Raw genomic sequence first — 24205 nt, 5'->3', positions numbered from 1 at the left:
GGCTCCAAAAGGTACTGCTAACGACCATTTTGAGCACAACCAAGGCATGCACAAGTGCCAATGTGCACACCACTTTTGCCCTGAGAACTGGGAGGGGTCAGAAGGGACTTAAGCATGACTACTGCCGGGTGCATTGACTTGGAATGCAACCCCTACACAAACTGCCTGTACGATTTTTTAATCCTTTAGTTTTCTTCTACAGGTATTTATTTATTGCTATTTTCATAAACTTGTGATGCCCTTACTTGTGCACTTTACCATATGGACTTCTACTGCTTTAACTGTTTTTCTGTCTCTCCTGGGAGCCCTGGGATATAGTTGTGTTGAATGGAGCCTTGGGAATTTCAACAGAAATCCTACCACTTTCACTAAACTACAACTCCCAGAACGATATCGAGGAAACTGCAGCTGTTAAAAGTGCTATAAGCCCAATATAACTTTGTAGTGTGCAGATATACCCATATAGAAAAGTCCCCCAACTACCTTGGCTGAAGTCAGAGATGATATTGTGAACCTCATACCCCTGGGCCACTGTGCACACTGTTGAATGGCCATAGCAGAAGCAGCTGGTGCAGCCAGTAGGGCTGTGGAGCTGTAGATTGAAGCTACCAGGTTGGCACCTGGACAAGAAAGAGCATATGTCAGTCAGCTTCATGGAACAGACCAATTTTTATTGACAATGCACTGTATCTTTATCTATTGGAAGATAAGGCTACCAGCCACAGTGACTAAATTCTCCCTCCACTGTTGGAGGCAGTATGCCTTTGAACCTCAGTTGTTGGGAATCACAGGTGAGGAGAACGCTCAGGTTGTACCTGAGGGCTTCCCACTGGGATATCTGGTTAGCCACCGTGAGAACAGGATACTAGCCAGATGGGTACTGGCCTGATCCAGACAGACTCTTCTTGTGTTCTTTGAGAGTCTTGGCTGCTCCCCAGATTCAGGCTCATGACATAGTGCCTGTTTGTTTTGTTTTGTTTTTTAAATCAGGTGCAGGGAAATTTTGGCCCACCAGGTGTTACAGAACTACAACTCCTCTCATTCCTAGCCATTGGCCATGATTGCTGGGGCTGATGGGAGCTGTACAGCAATATCTGGAGGTGCTTTTATTCTCATCAATAAAAAAAGATAGATCCCTGCTCTGAGGAGGTTACAGTCTTATGTTTGCACTGGGGTAGGAACAGCAGAGGGAAAGGAAGAGAGGCGGGAGATCAGGTTTACTCACCTGTTGCACAGATACCCTTCTACCTTCTCTTTGCACCTGCAGTGTCCTGTGTTAGTGTCGCATGTTCCTACACTGCCAGCTGCATCACAAGCGCAAGGTCTGAAAAAGGAGGCCAATGACACATAAGTCGTGTCGCTCAAACGAAGGCTGCAGTACAGAAGCGCCAGTTCCAGCATGTGCGATGTTATCCACATGCAGAATGGCTGCTTGGGTGCGTGGCCTGGCCTGGCTGCCTCTTTGCCTGCTCTCTCAGTAAGGGGACTTTCCCAGACAGCGTCTGAGAAGTGTTGAAAGGAGGGAACTAGGCGAGGCAGCCAACCCTGCAACAAGCAAGCATTGCTGCCCGCTAGGGATGGACAAATGTGTTAATTTTTCCACCACCACCCCAATCTTAAATTCAGTTATCCACAGTTCTGCAGCAGTTATAGGTTTTATATATTCCTATATACATAAAAATGTAAGGCTGCCATTACACAACCCCCATCAGAGGATTCATAATTCATCAGAGAGGGAAGGGGCAGTTCTAGGGGGGGTCAATGTGGGTGGAATGGCAGGAGGGCTGGCAACAGGAGTGAACAAGGGCACAGCCCCTAGTACATATATGTAAAAACAGTCAGGAAATTTTGCCAGCATCTTGTGTGAATTTCTCCTAATAAACACACTTTTGTATCCAGTGTAGATTAACATATGCATTTTTTGCAAGCAATTTCCTCTAATGTAGTGCACTTTGTATGTAATTTTGCCCCAGTAAATGCGTTTTTTTTAATGTGCATACATGCACTTTGGTTGGAGGATCAAATCGAAACACTCTGAGAAGTGTTAATTTTGAAAGGTAGCCATGTTTCGGTTTGTGCATTGATTTGAGAAGTGCACCTTCCCACTGAAATGCAAACAAAATTGAACTTCTTCACCATTCCTAGCATCAGCTCAGGAGGATGGGAACACATGGAGAGGACTGGAGTATGCTGAAGAGTGACAATGGCTTGGGGCCCAAGAGGAATCCCAGCTTCTACCACCTGAAGTGGCCACCCCACTTTGCCTAACAGTAGAGCTAGCTAGTCCTGCCCCTGGCAAAGTTCCAGAGGGATACTATTCCTCCTCCTCTCACCTGCACCCGCCTTCACTGAGGGAGTGGAATCCATCTCGGCAACGCTCACATTTCCATCCCGTCACCGTTGCTTTGCATTCACAGTCCCCTGAGCTGTCACACTGGGGATTCAAGGAACCTGGGAAGATATAAAGTATCAGCAAAGGAACCAAGGAATCCGATTTATACTGAGTCAGAACATTGGCTCCATCTAGCTCAGGATTATCTACATTGACTGGCAGTAGTTTCCAGGGTTTCAGGCAAGGGCATTCCCAGCCCCACCTGGAGATGCCAGGGATGAAGCTGGCACCTCCTGAAGCTAGGGAGAGCAGTGGATTGCTAAACCACTCTGAGAATTTTAGCTCTGTGAGGGGAATGGTGGGGTTCCTAACAACTCTCACCTCCCTGAACAAAGGATGCTTTGCGGGGAAAGCCATGGCTGTTGAAAGTAGCGTAATAATGTATGGGTGGAGTGTGTAATAATGTATGGGTGGAGTCTCTGTTGTGCATAGCTGCTAAGTCTCCTGTTTTTCGCGGGAAACCCCCGGATTTTAATCCGTTTCCCGCTGTTATCCCGAATAGAAAAAAAACCCGGGAATCCCCCGGATTTCCTACCTGCCAGGGACTGAATTCATGGACGAGTCCCGAGTAGACAGGGCTGGGGTTGCCTGGGCGCGCCTGCGTGCAGCCCTTTGCTTTCTCCCCTGGGGAAGAAAAGGGCAGGGGGCGGTTCCCAAACGAGCGCGTGCGCCAGTCCCAGGCTCCATTTATCAGGGAAGGAAAGAGGGCGGCTTTGCTTGAGCGCAAGGAAGGAGGCCTGGTCACAGAGTCCCCGCCTCTCTGCCTTTCTCCTGGCCGGGAAGGAAGGAAGGGGCGGGAACCCGTAGGTTGCCGCTTGCGCCGGTGCTGCCGCCTTTCGGTGTAGGCGGGCTGGGCGCTCCATTCACCCAGCGTGCATGTATGTCGGGTTTGCCATGGTGCTGTTGCACCGCGTGGTGCTGCCTCTGCTGCTGGCGCTGGCGGGGTGCCCGCAGGTGGCCTGGTCCCTGGTGTGGTACATGGCCTAGGAGGCTCCATTTTGGGTGCCACTCTGCCCATGTCTGGGCACTGGAAACCGGGCAGAGCGGCACCGGAAGTCGCTTCTACGCAAGTGATTTCCGGTGCCGCTCTGCCCATGTCTGGGCACCAGAAATCGGGCAGCTCCGGCACCGCAAGTCACTTCTACGCATGTCCAGACTGCTGATCCCGCATTTTTCAGCGGGAGACTTGGCAGCTATGCTGTTGTGAACAATCTTGTTTTAAAAACTCTCTCTCTCTCTTCATATGCTACCAGTCAAAGACGATAGCTAGGAGTTTTACGTCACTTCCCCCTTCCTGCCCCCCTACCCTTCATACTGCCTCCCCAATCTGCCTACCTGCTGGGTTGCAGCTGCAGGGCTGGCATGCTGCCTGGGTATCCCAGCGGTAGAAATTCTGGCGGCAGCGCTCACAGTGCGGGCCATCCGTGTTGTCCCGGCAATTTTGGCAGTGGCCACCGTGCCCAGTGCGTCGGTATAACTCCCAGTCATAAAAACACTCATCTGATCGACCGCTACAGTTGCATGCTGGGTACACACACAAAAAGATCACTCAAGATTGTGTTGCCAAAATTTATTGTCTTAACTTTTATTGCCTTGGGGGCAGAGGCTTCTCTTTTTATTTTTGCTAATGCTATCCTGGTTGCACTGTAGATTTAAAATAATAGCAATAATAAAAATAATAATGGGTGCTCTCCAAGATGAATCATACTCAAGAGTTGACCCACTGAAATACATTTTCCAGGGGTGGGGAAAGGCACCCCGGAACTATAGATGGTCCTTCTGCTCTGAGGCTATTCTTTATGCTGGAAATGACCACAGTTGCCAGACTCCAACATGCCACTTACGGAGACACTCGTTGGCACCCTCAGCGGTGCCCCGTGCCCACGGGCGGTCCTGATAAAACGGCTGGCACAACTCGCAGTCTACCCCAGTGGTGTTGTGCTGGCAGAGGCAAACCAACTGATCCTCTTCATTTGGGATGCATTCACTAGCATGGCCATTACACTTGCACCTAGGAGAGACCCAAACATGGACAATTGACCCCCTTCAGTATTATCCACCTCTTCAATTTGGAACTTCTCCAAAGCAGGGTAGGCTATTTAAAAACAAAAACAAACCCAACAACACTCTCAGCGCTCCAAACCCTTAGTCTGTCCTGAATGTGCCTTTGTTGAAAATGAGGAAAATACATTGTTCTCCTCAAGGGAACACATATGCTAAGCAAAGTTTGAAAGACACAACACAAATCAAGTCCATAGCACCCTTCACCTCTGTTATCCAGGGCTTATCCCAGGACTCGCTGTGCTTGGAGAGGGGATCACTGTCTCTGAGGGTGGCCTGTTCAGAAGAAAACAAATCCCAGCTGCTTGGGAGCAGGACTCAAGACAGATAAAACCAGTGTGGTCCTTGCTGTGCTTTCATAAGACCACCCTCACCCTCCCATCCTCCTTTTTGTCTAGTGTGTTTTCTTAACACTGCAGCGGAAATGGGCAGAAAGAAAAGCAGGAACGGGGGAGGTAGAATGGGGAAACATTTGGGACCATGATTCCCCCACCCCTATTTATCCCTCCCTCCACCCAAGGACATATGTTTTGCTTCTTTAATCAGCAATCCCTACCCGGCCTCATTTGAAACACTGTCTGAGCTGCAGTAAAGCATAATTTGCATGCAGAAGATCCCAGGTTCAATTCCTGTTATCTCCAGGAAAATGTGAAATAGCCATTTGGTGGGACCCAGGACAATTTCTTAGATTTCCAGATGTGGTACCCACTCATGCCCAAAAAAGGGTAGCGGTCCTTGGGTTAGGATTTTACACTTGAGCCTTAAGAAGCGGGGATTCGTAAGACAGCAAGAAGTCATGATTTAAGGTTGGCAATACTTTCCTTTTTCCCAGGTGAGAGCAATCACCCCTTCCCAATAAAAATCTACCCTTTATGATTGTCCTTTTCTTCTTTCCGCCCACCCATCCCATCATACCTGCCCCCTACGGAGAAGTCTGAGATGGCATAGTAGTAAGACTGCAGCACCTTGGGATCCTTGAAGATGTCATCCCCAAAGGTATTTAGCCGGTCCAAAGAAATCTTCAAATCCGTCCCGGTTACCCACTCCTACAGAGTTACACAGATCAGTATTGACAATCCACTAGGACCGAAATATATGCTTTTTTCCTATAAACAATAGGTGTCAGTATGCACTATGAAGTTGTTATGGTAAGTGCCACACTTTTTAACAACAACAAGAGATGTGCCGGTACTGCGTACCGCTGAGTACCCCTTAGGGGAAAAGCGCTGACCGAAGTGAATGTTTGCAAAGGCTCAGATTCTAAGAGAAGGGGAGGAGCCTGAGACTTTGAAGGGTGGAGACAAGAACAGCGGACGGGATGTATTGTTTTTGTTTGTTACTATTTTATATATTTTTGTGTTTTTATATTGTGATCCTTGGATGAAGAAATTAATTAATTATAGTAAGAAAGTAAGCAAATAGTAGGGGTACAGGACATCTGATTGATGAAGAGCAGAGGGGCAGAGGCTTTTTAGAGTTCAAAGGCCACGTTCCTACATGGGCTATGTTCTTGAACATACCATTTAGAAGGTGTCAGTGGCTGTCAGTTCCATTCTGGATTCAGGTAGGTGCCATGTTGGTCTGACGCAGTTGAAATAAATTTTAAAAATTAAAAAAATTGTCCAGTAGCACCTTAGAGACCAACTACTGGACATTTTTTTTTAAAAAAAATATTTATTTCAGTTCTATTCTGCTGAGTCAGCACTCACCAGGGAGGAGGACAGGGACAAAACTACTGTAGAATGGGTTGGCTATGCTTGCCATTGGCTCTCTGGCTCCACCTACGGTTGGTCTCCCTGCCTCCCACCCTGCCAGTCCCAATGGACTGTACCCCAGAGGTTATCAACCTTTTTGAGTCCACAGCACCCTTGACCAATGACATTCTTTCTGCGACACCCCCGTGGGGCTCACGAGCCGTTATATCACCCGTTGCCTGCAAAGCCAGCAACCCCTCACGCCTTTTCGAACACTTTCCCTTGTGGAGTGTTCCCTAAGCGTCCTCTCCCCTCTCCTTGGGAGTCCTCTGGCCAGCCGCTGCCCCTGGTCTCTGAGCTGCCCCTCCTGTACCCAAAAGAGGTGCCTCCTCACATTGAAAAGGATGCCCCCACCCATAGTGGCCCAACAGAGACTGGCCGAAGGTGAATGTGAGGCCAGCACCTTGTGTTATGTATTAAGTTAACTGCAGTACTCCTTCTGGCCAACGTGGCTGCAGTTCTTACCCTGCCCACTGTGGCTGCAGTTCTCACTCAGGTCCACAATGGGTGTTATGATGTATTAAGTTAACTGCAGTACTCTTTCTGGCCAACGTGGCTGCAGTTCTTACCCTGCCCACTGTGGCTGCAGTTCTCACTCAGGTCCACAACATGCAAATGAAGGATTGAGAGTGCTGTTCACGGATTGGGTAGCTAGGGGAAGTTTGTTACTGTTGCAAGTTACTGAGTACTATATAAGCCACTTGGCTAAGCTACTGTTCTGTCTGGATTAAGAGCTAGAATAAAGAGCTGGTTGTTTTGAGAGCTGTGTCTTCATCCTTCTTACCCACTATTTTACACCTTGGGAGACAGCAACGGCAACAGCAGGCACTGCCAGGCCTGCATGGCAGAAAGGCTCCCCTTCAGCACTGGGCACTCAGCTCCCAGGCAGGCCTTGAACACAGCAAGGCCAGCATGGTGCCTGCCTGCCTGCCCTCCCACTAGTCTCTCCATTCCCAAGAGCAAGGGCTGGTGGGTTAGCTTGGCTGGGCTCCGTCGCCCACTTGCTTGCTTACTCCAACCAGTACCCCCTGGCCAGCCTCAGAGGTACTATTTGCCAGGGGAGCGTGTAGCTGGGGATGCTGAAACAGCTGTGGAAGTCTTGGGGAGACAGAGATGCGAGAGGGAATGTGGGGGGGGGGCAGAAGCCAGTGTTGCTCGCGGCAACCGAGCATTCTTCAAGGCACCCAGGTTGCCATGGCACACTGGTTGAAAACAACTGCTGTAGCCAACTGAAACCAATGGACCTCCTAGGTGCAGGGCCAGTCCACCTATGGGGCAGACTGAGGCAGCCACTTTCAGGCAGCAGAACCTATAGAGACAGCAGTGGCAGGTTCTGGCAAGGTCTCTCAAGATCTCACCGAAATCTCGCAGTATCTCCTGCGTGCCGCAAAATATTGCTGGAAACCACCATCACATTGCAGACACTGCTGCTTGACCAAGGTAAGGGTCTAAGGGAGGCTTGTGGGGAGCTGCACTGGTAGGCTGGCACCTTCCTGTTTGGCCTCATCCTGCCTGCATGGGTGGGTGAGGTTAAAATGAAACACAGTTCCAAGATTGGGGAACCTATGGCCTTCCAGATGCAAGGCCCCTCCAGGCTGGTCTTTTATTGCAGGCAAATTCTGCAACATGTTCTTCACAAAATCATAGTGTCTTTCGGGCGGATTTATTCTACACTAGTTTGTTCTGCAGTGCTTTCCTGATTATACTACCAGGCCACTGTCCTTGTGCTGCTCAGGACTTCCCCGTTCCTGCCACTCACCACCTGGCCCAGGGTGGGGCCCCACAGGCCTCTTAAGGACGGATTCCACTACTGCTGCTGCTGCTGCTGCTGCTGCTGCACAGCGCATAGTTCTTTTAAAAATGTTTTAAAAGGTTTTTTTTATTTCCTTTTACCTTTTTAAATTGGATGTTTGTTTGGGGTTGGGAATCTGTTTAATTTGGGTTTGTCTAATTTTAGTTTGTAATTTTCTGTCTTTGTTTGTATTGTTTTATTGTATTTTTTGTTTTATATAGGTTTTATTCTGTTTTTAAGGGGAGGGGTCCGGGCTGCCTGGGAGTGGGTCCCAGCCAACAAAATGGCTGGGGCAGGATCCACAGGAGGGGGTGCACTGGGACAACAGATCTCAGTGATCATGGGTAGGAGGAGGAGTTATGCTAAGACCAGACCATGTCATTACCGAGGAGGCAGGCGCAGTCGTTGTTTGAGGACTATCCCTGCCTCCGGGTCTGGTCCTGACCGGATGGATACTGGAATCAGCAAGGGATACCCACATGACCTGAAGGTGCTGCTGTGCAATGCCAGGTCAATGATCCACAAGACCACTGCCATCCACGACCTGATTGTGGATGGAGGATTTGACCTGGCATGTGTGACAGAGACCTGGTTGGATGAAGCAGATGGGCCTGTCCTTGCCGCTGCTTGTCCACAAGGTTTCTCTTATGCACAGCAACCCAGGCCATCTGGGTGGGGAGGGGGGGTTGCAGTGATTTTTAGGAAGTCATTAGTTTGCACCAGGCGTCCTATTGGTGAGACCAGGTTTACTGAGTGCATGTTCTGGAAGTTGGGCAATAGGGGCAGTACAGGATTCCTTTTGGTGTACCGACCTCCCCGCTGCACCAAGGATTCCCTGCCCAAGCTGCTTCAGGTCGTGTCGGATGTGCTCCTGGAGACACCTAGCCTGGTTGTCTTAGGGGATTTTAACATCCATGCCGACACGACCTTACAAGGAGCCGCTCGGGACTTCGTGGAAAGCATGGCCTCCATGGGGCTGTCCCTGAATAAGTCTGGCCCAACCCATAGCCGTGGACATGCCTTGGACCTGGTGTTTACCTCTATGGATGTTGGTGATCTGACACTAAGTAAAAGCGAAACTAACGAAGTGCCATGGTCAGATCACTACCTGGTGCAACTGGACTTCTCCGCGACCCTTCCCCTCTGCAGGGAGGTGGGACCTATTTGGATGGTCTGCCCCTGCCACTTAATGGATCCAAATGGTTTCCAGAGAGTGGTAGGAGATGTTTTATCCCATGTTGATGGCCTTTCAGCAGATACCCTGGTGGCCCGCTGGAATGTGGAGTTAACCAGGGCTATTGACTGACCCCTTCATGGATCAATGCCTTGTCGTGGCGAAGGGGCTTGAATAACTCGGAGAAGCTATGAGCTATGCCATGCAGGGCCACCCAAGATGGACAGGTCATAGTGGAGAGTTTTGACTAAACGTGATCCACCTGGAGAAGGAACTGGCAAGCCACTCCAGTATCCCTGCCAAGAAAACTCCATGGACAAAGACAACAGGCATATAAAAGTTATGACGCTGGAAGATGAGCCCCTCAGGTCGGAAGGCGTCCAACATGCTACTGAGGAAGAGCGGAGGACAAGTACAAGTAGATTCAGAGCTGATGAAGCGGCTGGGCCAAAGCCGAAAGGACGCTCAGTTGCGGATATGCCTGGAAGCGAAAGGAAAGTCCGATGCTGTAAAGAAAAATATTGCATAGGAACCTGGAATGTAAGAACCATGGATGGAGGTAAGCTGGATGTGGTCAAAAATGAGATGACAAGAATAAATATCGACATCCTGGGCATCAGTGAACTAAAATGGAAGGGAATGGGCGAATTCAGTTCGGGTGACTATCATATCTACTACTGTGGGCAAGAATCCTGTAGAAGAAATGGAGTGGCCCTCATAGTCAACAAAAGAGTGGCAAAAGCTGTAATGGGATGCAATCTCAAAAATGACAGAATGATCTCGATACGAATCCAAGGCAGACCTTTTAACATCACAGTAATCCAAGTTTATGCACCAACTACCGGTGCTGAAGAAAGTGAAATTGACCAATTCTATGAAGACCTACAACACCTTCTAGAAATGACACCAAAGAAGGATGTTCTTCTCATTACAGGGGATTGGAATGCTAAAGTAGGGAATCAAGAGATAAAAGGAATAACTGGCAAGTTTGGCCTTGGAGTTCAAAATGAAGCAGGGCAAAGGCTAATAGAGTTCTGTCAAGAGAACAAGCTGGTCATCACAAACACTCTCTTCCAACAACACAAGAGACGACTCTACACATGGATATCACCAAATGGGCAGCATCGAAATCAGATTGATTATATTCTCTGCAGCCAAAGATGGAGAAGCTCTATACAGTCAGCAAAAACAAGACCTGGAGCTGACTGTAACTCAGATCATCAGCTTCTTATAGCAAAATTCCAGCTTAAACTGAAGAAAGTAGGAAAAACCACTGGGCCAGTAAGATACAATCTGAATCAAATCCCTTATGAATACACAGTGGAAGTGAGGAACAGGTTTAAGGATTTAGATTTGGTGGACAGAGTGCCTGAAGAACTATGGATGGAGGCTCATAACATTATACAGGAGGCAGCAACGGAAACCATCCCAAGGAAAAGGAAATGCAAGAAAGCAAAATGGCTGTCCAACGAGGCCTTACAAATAGCGGAGGAGAGGAGGCAAGCAAAATGCAAGGGAGATAGGGAAAGATACAGGAAACTGAATGCAGATTTCCAAAAAGCAGCAAGGAGAGACAAGAGGGTCTTCTTAAATGAGCAATGCAAAGAAATAGAGGAAAACAATAGAATGGGGAAAACCAGAGATCTGTTCAAGAAAATTGGAGATATGAAAGGAACATTTCGTACAAAGATTACCATAATCAAGGACAAAAGTGGTAAGGACCTAACAGAAGCAGAAGACATCAAGAAGAGGTGGCAAGAATACACAGAGGAATTATACCAGAAAGATATGGAGGTCTCCTACACCCCAGGTAGTGTGGTTGCTGACCTTGAGCCAGACATCTTGGAGAGTGAAGTCAAATGGGCCTTAGAAAGCACTGCTAATAACAAGGCCAGTGGAAGTGATGATATTCCAGCTGAACTATTTAAAATTTTAAAAGATGATGCTGTTAAGGTGCTACACCCAATATTCCAGCAAGTTTGGAAAACTCAGCAATGGCCAGAGGATTGGAGAAGATCAGTCTACATCCCAATTCCAAAGAAGGGCAGTGCCAAAGAATGCTCCAACTACCGCACAATTGCGCTCATTTCACACGCTAGCAAGGTTATGCTCAAAATTCTACAAGGCAGGCTTAGGCAGTATGTGGACCGAGAACTCCCAGAAGTGCAAGCTGGATTTCGAAAGGGCAGAGGAACCAGAGACCAAATAGCAAACATGCGCTGGATTATGGAGAAAGCTAGAGAGTTCCAGAAAAACGTCTACTTCTGCTTCATTGACTATGCAAAAGCCTTTGACTGTGTCGACCACAGCAAACTATGGCAAGTTCTTAAAGAAATGGGAGTGCCTGATCACCTCATCTGTCTCCTGAGAAATCTCTATGTGGGACAAGAAGCTACAGTTAGAACTGGATATGGAACAACTGATTGGTTCAAAATTGGGAAAGGAGTACGACAAGGTTGTATATTGTCTCCCTGCTTATTTAACTTATATGCAGAATTCATCATGCGAAAGGCTGGACTAGATGAATCCCAAACCGGAATTAAGATTGCCGGAAGAAATATCAACAACCTCAGCTATGCAGATGACACAACCTTGATGGCAGAAAGCGAGGAGGAATTAAAGAACCTTTTAATGAGGGTGAAAGAGGAGAGCGCAAAATATGGTCTGAAGCTCAACATCAAAAAAACCAAGATCATGGCCACCGGTCCCATCACCTCCTGGCAAATAGAAGGGGAAGAAATGGAGGCAGTGAGAGATTTTACTTTCTTGGGCTCCTTGATCACTGCAGATGGTGACAGCAGTCACGAAATTAAAAGGCGCCTGCTTCTTGGGAGAAAAGCAATGACAAACCTAGACAGCATCTTAAAAAGCAGAGACATCACCTTGCCGACAAAGGTCCGTATAGTTAAAGCTATGGTTTTCCCAGTAGTGATGTATGGAAGTGAGAGCTGGACCATAAAGAAGGCTGATCGCCGAAGAATTGATGCTTTTGAATTATGGTGCTGGAGGAGACTCTTGAGAGTCCCATGGACTGCTAGAAGATCAAACCTATCCATTCTTAAGGAAATCAGCCCTGAGTGCTCCCTGGAAGGACAGATCGTGAAGCTGAGGCTCCAATACTTTGGCCACCTCATGAGAAGAGAAGAATCCTTGGAAAAGACCCTGATGTTGGGAAAGATTGAGGGCACTAGGAGAAGGGGACGACAGAGGACAAGATGGTTGGACAGTGTTCTCGAAGCTACGAACATGAGTTTGACCAAACTGCGGGAGGCAGTGCAAGACAGGAGTGCCTGGCGTGCTATGGTCCATGGGGTCACGAAGAGTCGGACACGACTAAACGACTAAACAACAACAACATTGACTGTTTGGCTCCAAAGCGCCCTCTCCGATTGCATGGAGCCCGGACAGCCCCATGGTTTTCCCCGGAGCTGAGGGCGATGAAACAGTCGTTGAGACGTCTAGAGCATCGGTGGTGGAAAACTCATTCTGAATCTGACCGAACACGGGCTAGAGCTCAACTTCGAGCCTACCAAGTGGCAATGGCGACGGCAAAGAGGACCTTCTTCACCGTTTCTATCACATCTGCAGAAAACAGCAGCAGGAGACTGTTCCAGGTGGTTCGCAATCTATCCGAACCACCTTCGTCATTGGGGCCTGGTAGGGACCCCAATATCTCCTGTAATGCTTTTGCAAAGTTTTTTGCAGATAAAGTCGCTCAGATTCGGAGGGAGGTAGACTCCACCGTGGGAGCAGGGCCGGGGCGGGAGAGTGCTGGAACCCTGTCTAGTCACGTTTCATGGGATCAATTTCAATTTGTTACCTCCGAGGATGTGGACAGGCTGCTTGGACGAGTGAAACCAACCACCTGTCTCCTTGACCTTTGCCCATCCTGGCTAATAAAAGCGAGCCGGGAAGGGCTGGGCGATGGGCTCTGCGGGGTAATAAATGCTTCCCTCTATGAGGGAGTATTCCCAGACCCGCTGAAAGAGGCAGTCATTAAACCGCTTCTTAAAAAACCATCTTTAGATGCGGCTAATATGGCCAACTATCGCCCAGTCTCAAATCTTCCATTCTTGGGCAAGGTGATTGAGCGAGTGGTTGCTGAACAACTCCAGGCATGCCTGGAAGAAGCGGACCATTTGGATCTGAACAACTCCAGGTTGCTGAACAACTCCAGGCATGCCTGGAAGAAGCGGACCATTTGGATCGCTTCCAGTCCCGATTCAGGCCTCATCATGGGACTGAAACGGCCCTGGTCGCACTGGTGGATGATCTCCGGCGGGCTAGAGACAGAGGTGAGAGCTGTTTCCTAGTCCTGCTGGATCTCTCAGCGGCTTTTGACACCATCGACCATAACATCCTTCTGGACTGTCTAGAGGGGTTGGGAGCTGGGGGCACTGTTATACAGTGGTTCCGCTCCTTCCTCCTGGGCCGTGTTCAGAAAGTGGTTGGGGGGGGGTGAGTGTTCAGACCCCTGGGCTCTCACTTGTGGGGTGCCTCAGGGTTCTGTCCTCTCCCCCATGCTTTTTAACATCTACATGCAGCCGCTGGGAGAGATCATCAGGGGGTTTGGGCTGGGTGTTCATCAGTATGCGGATGATATCCAGCTCTACCTCTTTCAAATCAGAACCAGTGAAGGCAGTGAAGGTCCTGTGTGAGTGCCTGGAGGCGGTTGGAGGATGGATGGCGGCTAACAGATTGAGGTTGAATCCTGACAAGACAGAAGTACTGTTTGTGGGGGACAGGATGTGGGCAGGTGTGGAGGATTCCCTGGTTCTGAATGGGGTAACTGTGCCCCTGAAAGACCAGGTGCGCAGCCTAGGAGTCATTTTGGACTCACAGCTGTCCATGGAGGCACAGGTCAATTCTGTGTCCAGGGCAGCTGTCTATCAGCTCCATCTGGTACGCAGGCTTAGACCCTACCTGCCTGCACACTGTCTCGCCAGAGTGGTGCATGCTCTAGTTATCTCCCGCTTGGACTACTGCAATGCGCTCTACATGGGGCTACCTTTGAAGGTGACTCGGAAACTACAACTAATCCAGAATGCGGCAGCTAGATTGGTGACTGAGAGCGGCCGCCGAGACCACATAACACCGGTCTTGAAAGATCTACATTGGCTCCCAGTACGTTTCTGAGCACAATTCAAAGTGTTAGTGCTGACCTTTAAAGCCCTAAATGGCCTTGGTCCAGTATACCTGAAGGAGCGTCTCCACCTCCATCGTTCTGCCCGGACACTGAGGTCCTTCTGGCGGTTCCCTCGTTGCGAGAAGCCAAGTTGCAGGGAACTAGCAGAGGGCCTTCTCGGTGGTGGCGCCTGCCCTGTGGAACGCCCACCCAACAGATGTCAAAAAGGAAAACAACTACCAGACTTTTAGAAGACATCTGAAGGCAGCCCTGTTCAGGGAGGCTTTTAATGTTTAATAGATTAATGTGTTGTATTTTTCTGTTGGAAGCCGCCCAGAGTGGCTGGGGAGACCCGGCCAGAAGGGCGGGGTATAAATAATAAATTATTATTATTATAAAGGGACCACCCTTTATGCACCAACTACCGGTGCTGAAGAAAGTGAAATTGACCAATTCTATGAAGACCTACAACAACTTCTAGAAATGACACCAAAGAAGGATGTTCTTCTCATTACAGGGGATTGGAATGCTAAAGTAGGGAATCAAGAGATAAAAGGAACAACTGGCAAGTTTGGCCTTGGAGTTCAAAATGAAGCAGGGCAAAGGCTAATAGAGTTCTGTCAAGAGAACAAGCTGGTCATCACAAACACTCTCTTCCAACAACACAAGAGACGACTCTACACATGGATATCACCAAATGGGCAGCATCGAAATCAGATTGATTATATTCTCTGCAGCCAAAGATGGAGAAGCTCTATACAGTCAGCAAAAACAAGACCTGGAGCTGACTGTAACTCAGATCATCAGCTTCTTATAGCAAAATTCCAGCTTAAACTGAAGAAAGTAGGAAAAACCACTGGGCCAGTAAGATACAATCTGAATCAAATCCCTTATGAATACACAGTGGAAGTGAGGAACAGGTTTAAGGATTTAGATTTGGTGGACAGAGTGCCTGAAGAACTATGGATGGAGGCTCGTAACATTATACAGGAGGCAGCATAGAAAAGGAAATGCAAGAAAGCAAAATGGCTATCCAACGAGGCCTTACAAATAGCGGAGGAGAGGAGGCAAGCAAAATGCAAGGGAGATAGGGAAAGATACAGGAAACTGAATGCAGATTTCCAAAAAACAGCAAGGAGAGACAAGAGGGTCTTCTTAAATGAGCAATGCAAAGAAATAGAGGAAAACAATAGAATGGGGAAAACCAGAGATCTGTTCAAGAAAATTGGAGATATGAAAGGAACATTTCGTACAAAGATTACCATAATCAAGGACAAAAGTGGTAAGGACCTAACAGAAGCAGAAGACATCAAGAAGAGGTGGCAAGAATACACAGAGGAATTATACCAGAAAGATATGGAGGTCTCATACACCCCAGGTAGTGTGGTTGCTGACCTTGAGCCAGACATCTTGGAGAGTGAAGTCAAATGGGCCTTAGAAAGCATTGCTAATAACAAGGCCAGTGGAAGTGATGATATTCCAGCTGAACTATTTAAAATTTTAAAAGATGATGCTGTTAAGGTGCTACACCCAATATGCCAGCAAGTTTGGAAAACTCAGCAATGGCCAGAGGATTGGAGAAGATCAGTCTACATCCCAATTCCAAAGAAGGGCAGTGCCAAAGAATGCTCCAACTACCGCACAATTGCGCTCATTTCACACGCTAGCAAGGTTATGCTTAAAATTCTACAAGGCAGGCTTAGGCAGTATGTGGACCGAGAACTCCCAGAAGTGCAAGCTGGATTTCGAAAGGGCAGAGGAACCAGAGACCAAATAGCAAACATGCGCTGGATTATGGAGAAAGCTAGAGAGTTCCAGAAAAACGTCTACTTCTGCTTCATTGACTATGCAAAAGCCTTTGACTGTGTCGACCACAGCAAACTATGGCAAGTTCTTAAAGAAATGGGTGTGCCTGATCACCTCATCTGTCTCCTGAGAAATCTCTATGTGGGACAAGAAGCTACAGTTAGAACTGGATATGGAACAACTGATTGGTTCAAAATTGGGAAAGGAGTACGACAAGGTTGTATATTGTCTCCCTGCTTATTTAACTTATATGCAGAATTCATCATGCGAAAGGCTGGACTAGATGAATCCCAAGCCGGAATTAAGATTGCCGGAAGAAATATCAACAACCTCAGATATGCAGATGACACAACCTTGATGGCAGAAAGCGAGGTGGAATTAAAGAACCTTTTAATGAGGGTGAAAGAGGAGAGCGCAAAATATGGTCTGAAGCTCAACATCAAAAAAACCAAGATCATGGCCACTGGTCCCATCACCTCCTGGCAAATAGAAGGGGAAGAAATGGAGGCAGTGAGAGATTTTACTTTCTTGGGCTCCTTGATCACTGCAGATGGTGACAGCAGTCACGAAATTAAAAGACGCCTGCTTCTTGGGAGAAAAGCAATGACAAACCTAGACAGCATCTTAAAAAGCAGAGACATCACTTTGCCGACAAAGGTCCGTATAGTTAAAGCTATGGTTTTCCCAGTAGTGATGTATGGAAGTGAGAGCTGGACCATAAAGAAGGCTGATCGCCGAAGAATTGATGCTTTTGAATTATGGTGCTGGAGGAGACTCTTGAGAGTCCCATGGACTGCAAGAAGATCAAACCTATCCATTCTTAAGGAAATCAGCCCTGAGTGCTCCCTGGAAGGACAGATCGTGAAGCTGAGGCTCCAATACTTTGGCCACCTCATGAGAAGAGAAGAATCCTTGGAAAAGACCCTGATGTTGGGAAAGATTGAGGGCACTAGGAGAAGGGGACGACAGAGGACAAGATGGTTGGACAGTGTTCTCGAAGCTACGAACATGAGTTTGACCAAACTGCGGGAGGCAGTGCAAGACAGGAGTGCCTGGCGTGCTATGGTCCATGGGGTCACGAAGAGTCGGACACGACTAAACGACTAAACAACAACAACAACAAAGGGACCACCCAGCCAGAGATTTGTACCTGCAGAATGGGACTCTGGTCAAAGCTGTAGGCACTAGGCCGGCCTTCAAGGGTGGAGAAAGCCACATTTCCCCCACTCAGTGGGGAAATGTCGCTGAACTCGTCTGTACAGAGCGCCACCCGCTCATCTTGGCCAGGTCGCAAGAACTGCCCTTCCGGCTTCCTATATGTCTTCTCACACGAGGCGCTGTAGTACTGATAAGGGATCCAGGGGCTGTTAGAATGGCTCCGCTTATAGATGGCAAAGCTTTCTGGGCGGCTGGTGTGAAATTTCAACCTCACGTAGGTGATTTCATAAGATTTTCCTAAAAGGAGAGAAAATAAAGAATGGTCAAGTGTTGTTAAATTCTCCACTTTGATCACTGTTATCTTCGGGTGGGGTGTTTTTTTGTTAAAGTGATAAATTCTCCTCAGAATTCTCCTCAGGAGAGGTGTCATTTGGCCAGTCACCCTGTCCCTGAACAGGGAACACTCCATGCTACAACCTTTTTGTTGATGTGCCCTATTGTCTCTTCCAAAAAAAATATTACCTTGCTTATAAACATTCTTTTCATTCCTTTCCAGCTGGGCATAGGAGAATAAGTCAATTTCAGTTTCTTGTTTTTCCAGTCTTAAACTCATTTCTCCACATTTCCATATCACTTTGTGAATATCTTTTTTTTAACAAGTCCCCATGAAAATTCACTAGCATCTTAGTGAGAAAATTTCCTAATAGACACTTGTCTGTATACAATTTTGCCTGATGTACGCACTTTTGCAATAAATTTCCCTTAAGATAATGCATTTAAATATATATATATTTACTAATCTATGCATTTTCCTGCACACATGACACTCATTTATCGTTTTTGGTATCAATAACTTGGTTTGAGAACTGCAATGCAAGATTTTGAGCATTTTGAAGGATGGCTAAGTTACAGCTTGTGTATTGTTTGGGGAAGTACAAATTATGGCCGGTTCGCCTTTAACTGTGAACTGAATCAATTTTCTCCTGCATCCCTATGTCTCAGCAGGACCCTCTAGCATTCTTGAAATAAAAAACAGAGAGCTCTACTTTCCCCTCTATCTCTTGGATCTAAATGTGAATGTTTATTTCTTCTCCTCCTCCTTCTGCCCTAAATCAACAAGCAAAGGTCTTTCATCCACAGAAAGCATCGTGGCGCAGTGGCATTAGGGCTGTCCCGTGCCAGCAAAAGATGGAAAAAGCAGCTGGGACGGATTAAATCAGTAAGGGCCATAATGCAGTTATAGCAATCAGTGGGTTTAAAAAAACAAAAACAATAGTTACACCCTTGCCCGCATCAGTTCATCTGCTGAGGAAACTCAGAACTTCCCGGAGGATTCTTTGGCATGTGGTAGGGTGCTTGTTCCAGTTAATGTGGGGTACTGCTGGCTGGGCTTCAGAGGCCTTACTTTTACCTCATGTGAACTGACTTTATGTTCTAGGTATCAAAACTCAATCCCTCTTCACAGGGAACTCTAGGAATTGTAGCTCTTTGCTCGGAACAGCATTCTTCTAACAACTCTCACCACACAGAACAAGCTACAGTTCCTAGGAGTATTTGGTGGGTGGGAGGAAGCCATGACTGCTTAAAGTGATATTAAAGGTAAAGGTAAAGGGACCCCTGACCATTAGGTCCAGTCGTGACCGACTCTGGGGTTGCGCGCTAATCTCGCATTATTGGCCGAGGGAGCCGGCGTACAGTTTCCAGGTCATGTGGCCAGCATGACAAAGCCGCTTCTGGCAAACCAGAGCAATATTATAGTGATATTATAGTGTTTTAAATGTATAGTGCAGCGTGGGGCCTTATTCTTTTGGTGGGAAGTATGTAGTGGCAGGTGAAAGGCCAATGCCACTTGCGCCAGGTCACAGCTCAACCACTCATTCCTTCTGTTGGTTCAACCATCATCTATAGCAGAGGGGACCTCTATGTTGCCCTGCTACCTATCCACTTTACTTCTCCTTTCAGGAACAGATATTTCCCCCTCTAAGTTTCAGTGACCTTTCAAGGGACTGCGTCAGAGCCTGAGGGTGCTGCACGGACACAGTGACGCCAGCCTGCCGAAAATAGTCCTCAAGAATTAGATCAACATGTGCACTGCTAGCCATTTTTTGGGTTGGAAAGAAGGTGACACAGTGTCTGTTTCCCCTTATGGTGAGCAGAAACAGGATTTCTCAGTTCCTTCATCCAGCATTCATTTTTTATTTATTTTTATTTTATTTTTTGAAAAAACAACAACAATAACCGATTCTTTTGTCAGCCACAAGGGAAAGAATCCAAACAGTGAAGAGTCACTTCCCCGCTGCAAAATTATTTGCAATGAAAAGAGACACCATAATCAGCTAGCCTCATTTGAGACCCTAATGAATCCAAAATGTTGAGAAAAGGCAATTATTCTGGGACTAAGGGGCGGGGAAAACAAACACTTAATTGCACCCATATGAAAAATGTCTGTGAAGGAGCTGGGACAATGCAAGAACCTTCCAGGCATGTGTTGCGTTTCCAACAGCTACTGCAAGGGTAAATGTCAGCATCTGTCATTGATTAGCAAGTAAAAGATGAGATTTTGAATCCACCAACAGACTTTCTGTGCCCCTCACTTGGGCAGGGTAGGGGATTGGCAAGTAACCCTGGAACAGATGAGGGGGAGATGTCTGTTGCAGGCATTTCTGCATCATAAAAAATGAGCAATTGAAGGCTCTTGTGAGCACTAAGGAGTGAGTTTGCCGATCAGAAGGTCAGTGGTTCGAATCCCTGCAATGGGGTGAGCTCCCGTTGCTCGGTCCCAGCTCCTGCCAATCTAGCAGTTCGAAAGCACATCAAAGTGCAAGTAGATAAATAGGTACCGCTCCGGAGGGAAGGTAAACGGCGTTTCCGTGCGCTGCTCTGGTTCACCAGAAGCGGCTTAGTCATGCTAGCCACATGACCCAGAAAAACTGTCTGTGGACAAACGCCGGCTTCCTCGGCCAGTAAAGTGAGATGAGCGCTGCAACCCCAGAGTCGTTTGCGACTGGAGTTAATTGTCAGGGGTCCCTTTACCTTTAGGTACCTTATGAAGGAGATGCAGATCTTACAGCATTGTCATCTCACAGCACAGTCTGCCTCTTCTCCCGTTTTCAATCCTAAACCTTTCTCCGCCCCAGTAACCATTGCAACTCTGTTTTGCACAGAGCCAAGGTGTTCTCAGGGATGGGCCATCAACACCTCTTGTCAACAGCCTCTATCCCGGGTGAGGCCCTGACCTGGAAAAAGAGCTTAGCCTGTATTTTTCCACTGGCCTTCCCTTCAATACTCCAAATATTATCTAAATACTACTGTTTATTAATGGCAATATATTAATGTATGTAAAGAACATAAGGATTTTTTTGCTGGTCTGGATCACGCCATCTAATTCAGCATCCTCATATCAGATAACTCTGAGAAGCCTGTGAGCAGGGGATGGAGGTGGTGGCTTTCCTTTGTGGAGACAGTAGTGTGTTTGGGTGAGTTTTTAACATCCTGTTTAAAAACAGCAATGGTGTTTACTTTGCCACTGTTAGACTCAACTGCAGTTTGCTCCGGTTCCAGAAAATGTGCTGTTCTTCAGCTAGGACAATGTGTTCTTCTCCCATCTCCAACAGAGCCTGTGGGAATTGCAATCTCTCATAGATTGCCGACAGTCCTACACTAAGGACTACAATTCTTACCAGTCAATCCCTTTTCACAGGGAACTCTGGAAATTCTAACTCTGTGTGGGGAACAGGGGTCACCTTAGCACCTTTAACAAACTATAGCTCACATACCAGTAATCTTTTTGGGGAAGCCATTTTTGTTTATGTTGTGTATTGAGTCAAATGATTTTATATCTGTATTATTATTGTCTGTATTTGCATTAGGATAAAGTAACTGCCTTTTGGTTCCAGAGGGTACAGCTACTATTGGTTCATTTAAGCTGCTGTATTTGGATCCTCTGTCTTATTGGTTTCCTCCAAAAGGCAGCACTGTGATTGCTTGAGATTGTTCCCTCCAAAATGTATCCCTTCCTAGCTAGTCCCCTGTCCCTATAAATGTAGCTTTCCTCTCCTCAGTCTTCAGTCTTGTTCACTTTAATAAAGAGCTGTTACTAGAGAACTGTCTCCAGCATGTTTTGTCAAGAGAGCTGAAATCACAAAACCCACGTCACAACAACTGGCGACGAGGATGGGATCCGGAATGCTGAGGAGCGGTTAAACACAACCCTGCCTCAGAGTCCGGATTGCAGCTGAGAACAAGACTCACTGGCCAGCTGAGAAGACGACCCTGCCCGCTAGGACAATGGAGAGTCCAAGGGTATTGGAGCCCTTCCAGCCATCAGAGCCCCACACATGGGAAGACTACGTCGAACGCTTCGAGTTCTTTGCAGTGGCTCAAGGGATCACCGATGCCAGCAAAAGAAGGGCCACATTCCTGAGCTACTGTGGGCCCGAGACCTTCAAGCTGGCCAAGGCATTACTTGCTCCAGCGAAGCTGAGTGAGACATCTCTCAAAGATATTCTTGCCTGCCTAACAAGCCACTTGGCGCCTACTGAGACCAAGATGGCCCGGCGGATGGAGTTCCATAAGAGGCAGCAGCATGCTGGGGAGTCTGTATCCACATTTCTGGCTGAACTCCGGAAGCTCGCTCAGCACTGCGGCTTCCAAAATCTGGAAGAGACTCTCCTGGATCGGTTTATTGGTGGTCTGAGCAGCAAGAAAGCCAGAAGACGCATCGTGGCTAAAGAAGAGGTTACCCTTGCTTCAGCCTTGAAGGAGGCCACCGCCACGGAGAATTATGAAAGAGAGGAGCTTGATGCCAGTCGCAAGGCCACTAAGCCACAGATAGAAGTTGCGCATGCCATGGACGAGCTAGAGGCTACTCCGAGCCAGAGCCCAGTCCGTGGGGTCGAGTTGGTGCGTCAGGCCTGCACAGTGCACAAAGATCGCCGAGGCAGTTGCCCAGGTTGTGGCGGAAACCATGAGCGGAAGAGTTGTCGTTTCAGGGATGCTATGTGCCGGACGTGCGGAAAGACGGGTCACATCGCCAGGGTCTGTAGATCGGCGGCGTCGGGAGCAACAGGAGCACCTAGACTGGAGCATCGCAGACCGCCCACAGCAACTCGTTTTCTAAAGGACTGCCACTACGTAACGGAGATCAACGGGAGGGCCGTGCAGTTTCCAGCGCAAGGCAAGGCACACGTCAAGGTGAAGATTGAGGGTCAGCAGTGCGACATGGAGGTGGACTCCGGATCTGCATTCACCATCGTGTCGGACCAGACCGCGAAGACATTCTTCCCCAGGGGTAAGTTGCCCCCTCTGGAGCCCTTCCCGGCAACCTTGCAGTCGTACTCAGCAGGCCGCATCCATGTTATGGGAATGTGTGCCGTGAGAGTACAGTTCCGGGACAAACAGGCTGTACTCAAACTGGTGATTGCGAAGGGCAGTCGCCCCAGTCTCCTGGGCACTGACTGGTTCCCCGCCCTGGGACTGAGTATCTCAGGGCTTAATTCAATCCAAACCTGCCCTGAGATGAGCGAGGCATTATGCAAGGAATTTGCTGGTCTCTTTAATGGAAAACTGGGTTGTTATAAAGGGCCCCCAGTTGACTTCGAGTTGGACCCCGGTGTGGCCCCAATCCGACTCAAACCAAGGCGAGTGCCATTTGCACTGCAACCCAAGATCGAGGCAGAGCTGGATAAATTGGTCAAGCAGGGAGTTCTCTCACCCGTGGACTCTGCTAAGTGGGAGACTCCAATCGTCACGCCCCTTAAAGCAAATGGGGAAGTCAGGATATGTGCAGATTACAAATGTACTATCAATAAGGCACTCAGGGGAAACTCATACCCCATTCCAGTCGTATCACATCTGTTGGCTAAACTGGCTGGGGGCAAGGTGTTCGCCAAAATTGACCTGGCACAAGCTTACCAACAGCTGCCAGTAACCCCACAATCAGCGGAAGCACAGACTATTGTCACACATAAAGGGGCGTTCAGAGTTAACAGATTACAGTTCGGAGTTTGTGTGGCCCCAGGGATTTTTCAAGGGCTCATGGAACGCCTGTTAAGAGGTCTGCCGGGGGTCTTGCCATTTTTTGATGACGTTTTGATTGCTGGAAAAGACCCACAGGAACTGGTTGCGCGTGTCCGTGCAGTGTTGCTCAAGTTCAAGGAGGTGGGGTTGCAACTGAAAAAAGAAAAATGCAGTTTTGGGGTGCCAACTGTGGATTTCTTGGGGTTTAAAATTGATGCATCAGGCATCCACCCCACAGATGCTAAGATTAAGGCCATCATCGAGGCACCACGACCACAGAACAAGACGGAGTTGCAGTCATTCCTGGGACTTATTAACTTTTATCATTCGTTCTTGCCCCAGAAAGCTTCGGTAGCTGAACCATTACATAGACTATTGCAGAAAAAGAATGTGTGGCGATGGGGGCGGGAGCAGCAGAAGGCTTTTGACTCCTTGCGAGGAATGCTGAGTAGCAGGAGCGTCCTTGCTCATTATGATGAGTCAAAGCCGCTGGTCCTGGCATGTGATGCCTCTCAATACGGTCTGGGGGCTGTGCTGAGTCATAGGGAACCGGATGGGTCGGAAAAGCCCATCTCTTTCTATTCCCGTACGTTGTCGCCCACAGAGCGCAACTATGCTCAAATTGATAAAGAGGCACTGGCTATTGTGTCCGGAATCAAAAGGTTCTATGATTATTTGTACGGTCGCCATTTCTCCATTGAAACGGACCACAAACCACTGTTAGGGTTGTTCAACCCAAACAAACAAACGCCACAAATTCTCTCCCCCAGAATGTTGCGTTGGTCAATATTCCTGAATGGGTTCCAGTACACCTTGACCCATGTGCCGGGGAAACAGTTGTGCCATGCTGATGCGCTGAGTCGATTGCCCCTTCCTGGCGGGAGCAATGAGGATCCTGCTCCGGCGGAGCACATTATGATGCTAG

At 48.0% G+C, this 24205-nt stretch overlaps 1 protein-coding gene across 2 annotated transcripts in view; it reads right to left on the bottom strand.

Moving 5' to 3' along the window:
- Positions 1-24205, bottom strand: part of LAMC3 (laminin subunit gamma 3) — a 98580-nt gene that overhangs the window by 65801 nt on the left and 8574 nt on the right. For both annotated transcript variants that reach the window (XR_009557032.1, XM_060270544.1), the window contains exons 2-8: positions 17255-17559; positions 5369-5499; positions 4237-4403; positions 3728-3916; positions 2334-2451; positions 1226-1324; positions 484-620 (exon numbers count right to left, since the gene is read on the bottom strand). Coding sequence is in view for 1 of the 2 variants with exons in the window: in XM_060270544.1 (XP_060126527.1) it covers positions 484-620; positions 1226-1324; positions 2334-2451; positions 3728-3916; positions 4237-4403; positions 5369-5499; positions 17255-17559 (1146 nt within the window). In the remaining variant the exon portion in view is untranslated. The remainder of the gene's footprint in view (positions 1-483; positions 621-1225; positions 1325-2333; positions 2452-3727; positions 3917-4236; positions 4404-5368; positions 5500-17254; positions 17560-24205) is intronic.

Source organism: Zootoca vivipara, chromosome Z (assembly GCF_963506605.1).
Source record: "Zootoca vivipara chromosome Z, rZooViv1.1, whole genome shotgun sequence".
In the NCBI taxonomy this organism is placed as follows: Eukaryota; Metazoa; Chordata; class Lepidosauria; order Squamata; family Lacertidae; genus Zootoca; species Zootoca vivipara.
The sequence above is the reverse complement of the archived record's forward strand: the minus strand, read 5'-3'. Positions and strand labels throughout refer to the sequence as shown.